Source organism: Gordionus sp. m RMFG-2023, chromosome 2 (assembly GCF_954871325.1).
Source record: "Gordionus sp. m RMFG-2023 chromosome 2, tfGorSpeb1-WG-v2, whole genome shotgun sequence".
Lineage (NCBI taxonomy): Eukaryota > Metazoa > Nematomorpha > Gordioida > Chordodea > Parachordodidae > Gordionus > Gordionus sp. m RMFG-2023.
This window is the reverse complement of record NC_088776.1, coordinates 41793182-41805446: the sequence shown is the minus strand read 5'-3', so window position 1 is coordinate 41805446 and position 12265 is coordinate 41793182. Positions and strand designations below refer to the sequence as shown.

Here is a 12265-nt window from a genome sequence, read left to right as displayed (position 1 = left end):
CTCTAATTTAGATAACATTCATAAATATCTTTATACCATATAGTTTATGGGTGTATGGATAGCAATCGCACAGACTATTCCAATAAATGAATATATTCTAGAATCAGGCATAACGGCTCACTTACACAAAGGCGGAAAATTTTTCCAAGTCAAACATGCGGGATATATGTACGATGCTCAGTAATTCATTTCTTTCTCGCACTATGTTTTAATAAATATGCACGATCAATAATTGCACGCTTTTAAAAAAGTATATTTTTCTAATATATTAATAAAATATAAGCACATTTAACCCAGTTCATATATTTTATTTTCTAACTCATTTGCTTTAACCTACCAAATAATCTCACATTATTTGCTCACGTAACATAAGTAGATTTTTTTGAATATAATAAACAAAAACAAAATTGTACAATCATGAAAACTAACTTTATAGTGTCTAGGTTTATACAATTAAAATTGCATTAATAAACAAGCAAAATCTCAGTTGGGCGAACACAGGTTTAGGAGATATGACATTTTAATCATTAGTCAATTGTAAAATTCTTAATAAATATTTAATCATTAATTACAATATATTTAAGCCTAAAACTTTTAAATGTTTTATTATTATATGTATTTAAACAAAAGATTGGGAAAAGTGAAGGGGGCGCTATTGTTAATTTGGCAATTTTTTACTTTTCACAATTTATTCAATTTGGATAAACATATACGCTGTGAAATAGTGATCTGTATCGGGCCTAATTTTTCAATCCCGGACCGAAATTATTTTAAAAAAGTTTTACCGGCCTGGCCCGAACCCGAAATATTTTTTTAAAAATTATAAATAAAATCAAATATTTTTATATTACATAAAAAATTCAACATAAAATTGATAAATTTCTATATATTTTAAAAAAAATTCTAAGGCCCGACCCCACCCGACCGGCCCGAAGCCCTTTCGGGCTAGCCTACTTTTGCAGATCTCTACTGTGAAGGTCTAAGAAATGTGTATACTTCCTTGGATGATTAACCAGAATAAATCATTAACAACTACCGATAAAATTTGCAATCTGTTGCAAAAAATTACATGCTTCAAGTATAACTAAAAAAGTCATTATATATATATAAGTATTATTTCATAAAAATTCCTTCCTATTATATTTTCACTATATTTTTGAGATATCCTTTGAATAAATTAATTGGTCGTTTATTTTTCCAATATAAAATAATGACAATATTCTTCCAATATAAATAATGACAATATTCTTCCAATATAAATAATGATAATATTCTTCCAATATTAAATAATGGCGATATTCTTCAATTATAAAATTAAAATCAAAAGTGATAGATCATCAGATTTGAAACAATAAAATAATGAATCTCTTTTATTGCTCCTATATTTATTTCTTTTTCAACAAGTAAATAAAATACATGGGCCAACGACAGGTTCAACATATATATTTTATCAAGTTAAACATATTTTAAAAAACTTAAAAACATAAATATGTCTTTCTACTAAAAAAAAAACAACTTAATTACAACAATAACATCTTCATCATCTAATGAGGCCAATTCTTTTTTAAAAAAAACTGAAAATCCAGGAAAAAAATTAAGAAAGCTGTTTTGAAAACTTCTTCAAGAAGATAATCTTAATATTAACGATGAATGTGAAATTATTAAGCAAGAAAAATAAATTTGAAACAACGCATTTTCGAAATGAAAAAAAAAAGATATTTACGGGTTAACCAAATTCTTGGACCCTAAAAACAAGAATAAATTTATACGACTGAATCGTGGCAAAGATAGCAAAAAAATTGGTAAAGGAATAGGGTGTTTTATCCAACCAAATAATATTAAGCCGATGATTGTTTTATGAAATTATATTATATATTATTGGATAATTTTATATTTCCGATTAAATCAGTCGTATAATGCCTGATAAAAATCATTTTATTTAATAAAGTTTAAAGGAAAGAATGTCAATTGAAGAAATGACTCATTTTATGCAATCTTATTCATATTTTTGAGAAACTTATATTGATATAAAACTTTAATAAATTTGCAGATTTAAGACCAAATTTTTTTAATTTACTTTAAACTAAAATGTTTTAAAACTAAAAATTTATCGAAAATGTTTTTTTTGATGGTGTAACTTAATATAAATTTTTTTTTAAAATTCATAATTTAAGCAACATGAACTTGATTTTGGAAGCGGAATGGCATTTCTTCGCCCATGCATTACAAAAAGGTTAGCGGCAAGAGCTAATCTTTAGCATACATATGAGAATCAAATATTAAACACCTTAGATTTATTTAATTTTTGTTAAGTAAATATCACAGGAAGTAATTCGCATACTAATGACAGATATGAAAAAATTATTATTTAGGCCAAACCCATTCCTGGAATACAAAAATTTTGTGCCTAGCCTAGGAAAAATTAAATCATGGTTATATAATATTCATATTGTGAAAATTATTCAATTTACAATATAATATTAAAAATTTTCATAAAATTAAATTTTGTCCATTAAAATTATAATCATAAATTAATTATTATGATGAGAAAAATTTAATTCACCAAATAAATCAATAAATCAACAAAGCCTCCCCTTCCCCTCTTCCCAAAAAAAAATTTCTTCCCCATATCTTAAATAACTATTCTTTTAAATATTAAATATTAAACATTAAACATATATTTGATTGCTTTTGCCTTATATTACGATTATTGATTAATTTAAAGATTAAAATACCACATCCTCTGAACTTTGAAAATTTACACATTTATTAATTAATTCTATATCTATACATAAAAAAATTGAGAGAAAAAAGGCCGATTAAATTTTATGATCATTTCCGGTTTTTTTCAAATTTAAACAATCTTTAACATTATATAACTTTAACGGCCTACCATTAGGCTTTATAAAGAAATTTAAATGACATAAAATTAATTATAAAATTTTATTTAGAAAAAACTGAAGGGGCCGGGTTAAAAATCACGGTTTTTTTTCTTGATTAGATTATCAAAACTACTATATTTTCCTAAAATGTTTTGATGTTTTTATTTTTTGATTAAAATGCTTATTTATTTATTTTCTTAAAGTTTTCTAAATTTATTTTTCCAAGTTTTGGACATGGCCTAAAAAAGGATTAACAACTATTTTGCGAACACTTTTTTAAAAATAAACAAATCATTAGAAAAGAAAGGACATATTGATCTACCTTGATGATATAAATTGTCATGTAAACATATATTATATTTTATATGATCGATGAATTTGATGTGAATGATTTTGAAAAAATAAATTCTCAAAAGTCAAAACGATATTGCATATAGTTATTAACAAAAATCTCGATTCAGGTGCTTTTTAAGTGGGTGGAATCATAATTTGACTGATTTTATAAGCCTTTATATTAGGGCAAAAGAGAGAAAATCTTTTCGGATCTATATGCGAAATTTCAAGGATCATGTAATATTGTTCATCCGTTTTCATAAAATCCTCTAAAATGAGGTCCCGACAACACTAAATACATATTTAGATTTAACTTTGTAAATTGATTCTAAGAAGTGTATCATTTAAAATTTACAAAATATCATTCATAATTTTAGTAAAGCATTTTGCATATTATATGATATACGTAAAGTTTATACATGATACTCAGGCTTGTTAATCGCTCCTTTTAAAAAGATCGAATCCCGATGTTTTCAAAAAAGGAAAATCGAAATCCAGGGTCGACTCTTTTTTTAAAAAAGGATCTCTATCACGATCCTTTTCTTGTTTAAATTTCTGAAAGAAATTTTTTCAAAATTAACTAATATAAAAATAAATTAAATATGGCTTAAATTTGTAATTTTAATATATTAATTTAAAATTAAAAATAGTCTTTAATAATAAAATTTTTACTAAATTATTATCATTTAAACATCCACCTCTCTCATTATTACATGTTTAGCTTTACTCAGTGGCCCCTACACTTTTTGAGAGAATGAAGCAGAATACCCCCATAAAAAGTACCCCCTTGAAAAGTATCCCCCCCTTCGAAAAAATGATAATTATGATACCCATAAATTTCAAAAATAATTTTTATTGCATCAACTTTTAATATATAATATAAGTAAAATGCAAAAAATATAACTTTATAAATATTATTTTTAAATTAATAATTTAGATAAATTAGAGGAAGAGAAAGCGAAAGAATTTATAATTCCATCAGTATTTAATTGTTTAAATAAAAAATTTTCCATTGATAATATGGTTAAATTATTGAGAAAAGAATCTTTCATGGTACTGCGCAGTCTTGTTTTAATTAATTACTCATGACTCTTTCGGCAGTACATGAGGTTGTGGGAATGGTTAATAAATATTTATATAAAATTCTTGAATTAGGGAAAGCAGAAAAATTTAAAAGTAAACGATAAGGTAAAATAAATGAATAGTTTTTCCAATCTGAATCGTAAGTCCCTGAATTATCATCATCATCAGAAGAAGCTAAATAATGTATTGGTAAAAATATTTTAATTAAATAAATTTACAATTCTCAGAATCTGACAAATCTTTAGATTCTTGAACCTCTAGGTCATGAGTAATAATTACATTCCCCATTTTGGCCATCTTACTTCAACATTTCTTCGAAATTTGACTTGAATTTAAATTGTAAAATTCACAGATATCCTCGATATCTTCTTTAATAATTGATTTTTCTGCCATTCCCTTTGGCGTAAAAAATGATGTTTGATGTAAAAATTTCATTGAATCATCATTAAATCTTTCGTTAAACTGCATAATAATTAAATCGAGTACAGCATAAAACACACCTATTTTAAAGCTAAAAAATTTCTATATTTAATGATGAAAGTATATAATACCTCTCCTTTTTGGATTGTAAGGTTTGAAGTCTAGAACTTTCAAAATCAAAAGGTAGATTTCTCTCCTTCATAAAATCTTGCGCCTTTGAAAAAACATCCAAAAATTCAAAAAATAATTAAGACATTAATTTATATTATACTTCTCAAATTAATTAAGCAATCTTTTGCCAATTGAATTTGATTTATTGCATACCCTATATCTTACGAAATGGTTTGCAATTTTGTACAAGCCAAACTTGTTATCAACAATATTTTATCCAAAATACAAAGTGATAAGATAAAATCAAATTTTTCTATTCTAAAGACTATAGCACTAGCCATAGTGGAAGTGGCAGGATCTTCAGAATCCTTTAAATTTGTTAAAGCTGCCCTCAAGGCATCATAAAGTTGAAAAAAATTTACAATGCTTTATATGACGATAGCCAGCTTCTAAATAAAAAAAATATTTAACATTTAAATAAATAAGGAACTATTACCGAGTGGTATTCTTGACGCGTAGAAATCGTTGCGATTTTTTCAGATCATTACACTGAAATTTTTTGAGTACCTCATATCTTTTTACACCATTAAAATAGACATAAATCTCATCTAGTATTCCTAGAACATTTCGAAGTTTTTTAATTGATTGGCATAATTGAACAACGATTAAATTTAATCGATGACAATAACACCAAATAAAAGCTGCCTTTGGCGCCTCTGTTCTAATCAAGGCTTGCACACCATTGATTCTTCCACTCATGTTTGAGGCGCCATCATAACTTCGAGCCAAGTTTGGATATTATATTATGCTTTATATCGAGACCTGTGGTATTTCCCGTACAATATATGTCAATCAGTCTTTCAACAGGCTTCGGCGTCTCACTATTTTCAACATATCTTACTATCAAAGCTATTGCTTCTGATTTCGAAACATCGTATGTGCCATCAACTATGATTGAAAAGCACCTGTTAAATGTAATCTCATTTTGAATTTTTTTTATAACCATATTTTTCATGGTTTCAATGAGAATGTTTATGTTATTTTATTATATGATAATAGGTTTGAATATAATTTCGTTTTTAATCCCTTATTTTTTTTATCCTTATTTCTTTCTTCATTTTGCTGTATATACATTTTTAGTATAGGTTCAGAATCTGCAATAATGCTTAATAAGGGCCATCATATTGCCTTCTTGTTGCCTGTTCCCCCAGAAGGCTTGGTTACGAGATATTAAATAAAATTTACTAAACATCGACCAAAATTTCCGTCAATATTTTAAATTAAATATTAAGTGGTGGGGGGGGGTCTTATTATTACATTTATAAACCAGAAATCACATGATCATGATGGATGTAAAAAAAAAGAAGTACCCCCACTCAAATTTACTGAAGCAGTTACTTCGGACCCCCCCCCCCCGTTGTAGGGGCCCCTGGCTTTACTAATCAAGCACTTTACAGGAGCACTTTATGGAAAAGATATGTTATATTCAAAAAATATTTTTTCAAAATTTATCTAAGTATTTAAAGATATTAATTGAACCATGATTTGAATAAAAAAAATATTAATGGAAAGCGCATTTTGTGAAAAAATTTTCCTCCGAAAGGTATCTATTTACCATACATTCGTTTGAAGTATCTAAATGTGGTTGAACACCTTTATATATCAGCAAAAAAATCGAGCTATATAAAGATATTTAATTTATTCAACACGCTAGTTTTTTTAATTAAACAAATAAATATTTTTAAAAAGTTGTTTATTTTAATTTTTTTAACGCATTTTTTTTTATTTAATGGAAAATGAAATGGTGATTTTAAAATTATTTTATATAATGCTTTTATTATTTTAAAAGTTTTAAAACCATTAATAAATATTTAGATAAAATTATAAAAAAAAATAATACATGATTGTGGGTTACATCCATTTTCATTAGGTTTAAGGATAAGGTATTCTTCTCGTTATTGCTCATGAATTGTTTTAGACTAGAAAAATCTTTTAGTTCTATTCTAAATCATATAATTCCTATTAAATAATAAAAGCATCATATGAAATAATTTTAAAATTACAATTTTATTTTCCATTAAATAAAAAAATATTAGTGCTGTAAACGTTACTACAAAAAAGAAACGCGTTACCGTTACTCGTTACATCTGAAAAAATGGAACGTGTTACCGTTACTCGTTACCATTTTACAAAAGGAAGCGTTACCGCCTTTTCAAAAAAGTAACGGGCTACTCGTTACTTAAAAAAATTAAATGTTATATATAATGCAAAAAAATATTTATTTTTTTCCGACAATATATAATAAAATAAAACTATACAAAAAGAACATATAAGATAAGATCTTTTTATATAAAATTTTCATAAAATAATATGAATAAAATTATACAAAAATAATATATCATAAGATAACATCTATATGTAACAAATTTTTATTTATTTTTAACAATTGATTTTCAAAATTTTGATCAGATAAACATGAGCGCTTAGTACTCAACACAGCTTTCGCCGTGCTAAACACACGTTCAATTGGCGCAGAGGATGGGAGAGTGGTGTTATATTTAATAAACAAAAATTTCAATCGGGGAATTAAGGAAATATCTTTATTTTGAAAAAAGCTTGAAAGATCATCTTCACAGAGATCTTCATTCATTTCCTCATCAAAAAAAATTTATCTTTATCTGAAAATATTCTAGTGTGTGTGTTGGATAAAGGAATCAAGCTTGTTCTTTCTTTATCAATATATTTTCTCAAACTGGAAATTAGTTCCAGCATTCTTCCTTTATTAACCTCTAATTTTATCCAAGGCAAATCCAATTTAAATAGTGGGTGAATTATTGCCGATAGTATATATTCATCATCATAGATATCTTTGAATCTATTGAGAATATGATAGTCAAAATATAAATTATCAGCAATATTTGAACTGTATACCTTATCTATGGCTTCCAGGATTGAATTAATAAGCGGCTTACAAAACTTAAAATTATTTAAAGCCAATTTTTTAAGTTTTGATATTATAATGATTATAGTGGGAGTGAGATATCCCAAATGCATATTTTCTTCGCTCTCTAAAATTGAAAGAGCCGTAGCTATCGAATACATGGTTAAATAATAAGATGCTATATAATAGTATTTTAATAATAATTTATAATGAAATTTTAATAATTTTTTTTTAAATCATTTCATGATTAAGTTTTTATATGTTTAAAATAATTATATATTAATTCATTCTTTAAGTCTGGGCTACTTGACATTGACGTTGAAATATTTGCGTTGGGACGTAATTTACATTTACAAAGTGTAGACTTTCTTAATTGGTTTAAAATATAATTCAAATTGGGGCCAGGGAAGGGTTAAATCTTCTTCATCTGAAGAAGTAAGTTCTATGGACATAATATTCTTTTAAAATAAATTAATTAATAATATCATTATATTTACTTTGAATTTTGATTGAATATTAATTTCGACTGATAATTTAACAACGAGAATTTAAAAAAAAATGTTGAAAGTGGTTGATATGAATTAAAACTCGGCTTAAATTATTAAGAATTAAAAAATAAAAAATAAATAAAAGTAATTTTATAATACAATAAAATATGTTTTTCTTTTTAATGATTTTTTAAGAAAAAATATAAAGTAACGAGTAAAGTAACGTTTTTGACGTTACTTCACAGCACTAAAAAATATGCTTAAAAAAATTTATTAAAAAAATAAACAACTTTTTTAAAATATTTATTTGTTAAAAATTAAAAAAAAACATGCTTGTTGAAATAAAAAAAATAAAATAACTTCATATAACACGTTTTTTTGCTGATATATAAAGGTGTTCAATATGGAGGATCCTATAGATTTTCCAAATGGGTAATTAACATTTCTTTTATCAACAGATTTTGTGGCAGATTAATATGTGGTCAATTTAGCTTAATTTTTGAGTGAATTATTGTTGCTAATATAATATGTTATTTTCATCATACAGTGAAGGAAATCTATATTAAGAAATGATAACTAATTTATTATTAAATAAATGTTCATTCATATATATCAGATAATTACTGTGCTGGCCCATTAAAATTTTACCAGATATCAATGGCTTAGTAGGCTTGGCCTGTTAAAAGTATTTTACTAAATTTGTCAAGATCATTGCAATTTTTTAATAAATTTTGCAGATCTCATAGAACCGTGGTTAGATATCCCTGGTCCATATTATCCACCCGTTGTAAGATATTTAATGATAATGTTCCATAACCTTATTATTTAAATTTTAGTTATTTAAATAAAAATATCAATATATTACTAATGCATATTTTTTGATAAAGAAACATTCCTAAATTGTGAACCCAATTTGATCACACTTCCCTACTACTGAAAATTTTTCAATCTTGTCCATTAATTTCATTGGCTGGAAGTAGGAGTTCCTTCGGGTCTTGTTGGGATCTATAAGGCATCTTCCCAATTTCTCAAATAGAATATCAGCCATGTTTGGGGACATATTTTGCTTGCTAATTAAAGCAAAACATTTAGAAAATGTTGATTTTGATATTCGCTTAAAATTGATATCATTTTCCTCCTTCTCCGTATGTGATTGCAATAAGGTTCAGATTATGACAACAACAACATTGATTAATTGGTAGGCGGATAGTTGGATGACTATCTTCTGCATTTTCTCCAAAAACTCTAGAAAAAAAATAAAATTTATTTTAAATAATTTTTTTGTTAAATATAAATATTATTTAAAGGCCTTGAGAAAGTTGGTGCCATTTTTGGTCATCATCTTCACCACCTTATTAATAATTTTATAAGTCTTATGAATATCCATAATTCCCTTAGTTAAAACATCATACGTTTGCTTTCCAAATATGCCTCTCAGTGCCAAAAATACTGATCTTCTCTTGGTTTAATGGGTCCAGCCAAGGGTAGTAACTCCGATAAAAGTTTTAAAATAAAACATTATAAAATTAATATAATATAATATACCTTTGATGGCCACTCCAGCAATCACCAGTACTGCTTACATATGAGACTTCAGACAAATCTCTTAAAGTCATATCTGTAAAGGTAATAGATATTTTGTTGCCCAGAATTTGATGACACATAATTTTTATAATTGGAGAAAATGTTTTAATCATTTTCTCAAATGAAGGATCATCAACCAGTGCCTTTCGTTGGAAGGTGTCACTAATAAATTCCATTAAAACTTCGGCAGCTGTTTTTTGTGCTATTGCTGGCATGTTTAGATTATAAAAATTTAATTTTGTTTATTTGGATTTGAAACCACTTTGGTTTTTCAGAGATTTAATTGTTTTTTGCAGAGAATTCATTTATGTGTTTGGCAATGTCATTTTTGAATTCACTATGTTTTCTCTTTATAAAAGAAAAATATAGTATTATTAATAAATGTGTTGACATTAATATTAACAAATATAAATAATAAAAGAAGTACTTCTAAATGCCTTTTGAGGTTTGAACTACTAACATTTGAAGACGATATGTTCTTCTTAAATAAAGGGCATATTGCGGTTATCATGGCATAGTTACTTCCATCCCTTTCATATAAAGCAAGATACTTACGTAGCTTATGAAAAGACAAAGGATTCTCATTTATATCTATCACATCAATAGTAGGTGTATTATCTTCTAAATCTATAATGGAAATTATTAAAATCTAGAATTAATTTATAATATATATAATTAAATATGAAACTTGAAGGCTTGTCTCGATAAAATTTATAAAATGTAAAATATGATGGAGGATGATAAAATATGATGTAAATAGATATTCTTTAAAAAAATAATAATTTAATTTAATTTGAAATTTTTTGCTTTTTAAATAAAAAATAAATTTTTAAAAGGATCGAGATCGAATATTAAACAAAATGATCTCGATCACGATCCTCAATTAGACAGGATCATACCGGGGAAATTGACAAATTTAGGATCGAATCCAGGATCGTAGATCTTTTGATCTCTATCCTTTAACAGCTCTGATGACACTTTACAGATTTGAAATGAAATGCTTCAGGTTTAGAACGGTAATGTAAATAGAAATAAAATCTCAAATAATATTTTATTGTTTAATGAAAAAATCTAACCCTTAGGCATTTAAAGTAATAAGTAAACTAACCAATAAATATATATAATATATATTGTATAAATATAAGTATATATATAAAATTATACTTCTAACCATAATATGAGATACAGTTATTAATTTTTTGAAAGAACAATCTTTTTTCCTTCACTAAACTTTGTAAAATGAGATATTATAGTAATTTGCACAAGAAAATAAAGTAAAATTAATATTTTTTATAATTTTTATAACTTCCAAAGTCTTAAAACTTATAAAATATTACTTTATTAAATTGTTTTTTATTTAAAAAAATATATAATTTTTACCATATTTAAAATATGATCAGAAAAGAAGATTGTGTAGGTCCTTCTATACTTGAAAGTTGGGAAGATCCAAATCATACCGGATACATCCATAGTCATTTCATGAATGACAAAGGGGAGATATATTTTAACGTTTCTTTCAAAGTAGTATACACAGATTATAGCACTTCAATATTATACACCTGTCATAAATTCGATTCTTCAGGTCAAATATGCTTGCCGGAATATACATTCGTATCTATAAATGCGTATATAAAAATTATTTTAATACTAAAAAGTTTTTAAAAAATTAAAAATAAGTTTTTCTTATATATTAAAAAAATATTATATTAACATAAAAACTTTATTAGGAGAAATAAAGATATACCTAAGTTAAAATGGTGTCAAATACTTAGTACGATCAAGTCTCACTTATGCGTCGATCCTAAAAAATTATACATTATTTCAAGAAGATATGACTGCAAACACAAATTAGAGTTAGAGAAGGGCATTGTTCGGTTTGAATCGAAGTCTCAATGGGCCGATAAAAGTGGCAATCGTGTCAAGAGATCCGTCGAGACAATGAAAATGATTCACAAAGAATGCTTAAATAATTATCAATAATGCGGCGAAATTGTTGCAAAATATTTTTTTATAATATAATAAATGTTAGAAACTTTAGAAATGTTGTCATATACTCAATCGGTGGCCAGTAATAATATATTTTATTTTACTATTTTTTCTAGAAATATCTGATATTATATTATATGATACATAATATAGCCCCAATTTCATTTATAAACCCGTTTATCATATATTATTCAGCAAGTATATATATTTATAGAAATGTAATAAATATCAGAGATCTTCAGGCCTGGAACGTGACGAATGGGCTAAAAAATGGTAAGATTTTAAGGGACAAGTTGATAAAAATAATAAATTCAAATTATATCCATTAATCAGTTTAAAAAACACATAATTGAGTGTTTAATATTATTTATAGTTCATATTTTCAATTTCCCTTTAAATCAATTTGCAAAATACATCCAAAATTATTAAAAATAATA

General features: G+C 25.6%; 1 protein-coding gene across 2 annotated transcripts in view; it reads left to right on the top strand.

Annotated features, from left to right (window-relative positions):
- Nucleotides 1–11900, top strand: part of LOC135925031 (uncharacterized) — a 28504-nt gene extending 16604 nt beyond the window's left edge. Inside the window, exons 3-5 of one of the 2 annotated variants that reach the window (XM_065460170.1) lie at nucleotides 44–168; nucleotides 11243–11467; nucleotides 11570–11900. In XM_065460170.1, the coding sequence (XP_065316242.1) occupies nucleotides 44–168; nucleotides 11243–11467; nucleotides 11570–11822 (603 nt within the window). In that variant the 3' untranslated portion in view covers nucleotides 11823–11900. Of the gene's footprint in view, nucleotides 1–43; nucleotides 181–11242; nucleotides 11468–11569 lie in introns of both variants that reach the window. The other variant, XM_065460169.1, reaches the window with a different exon arrangement.
- Nucleotides 11901–12265: the final 365 nt, after the last annotated feature.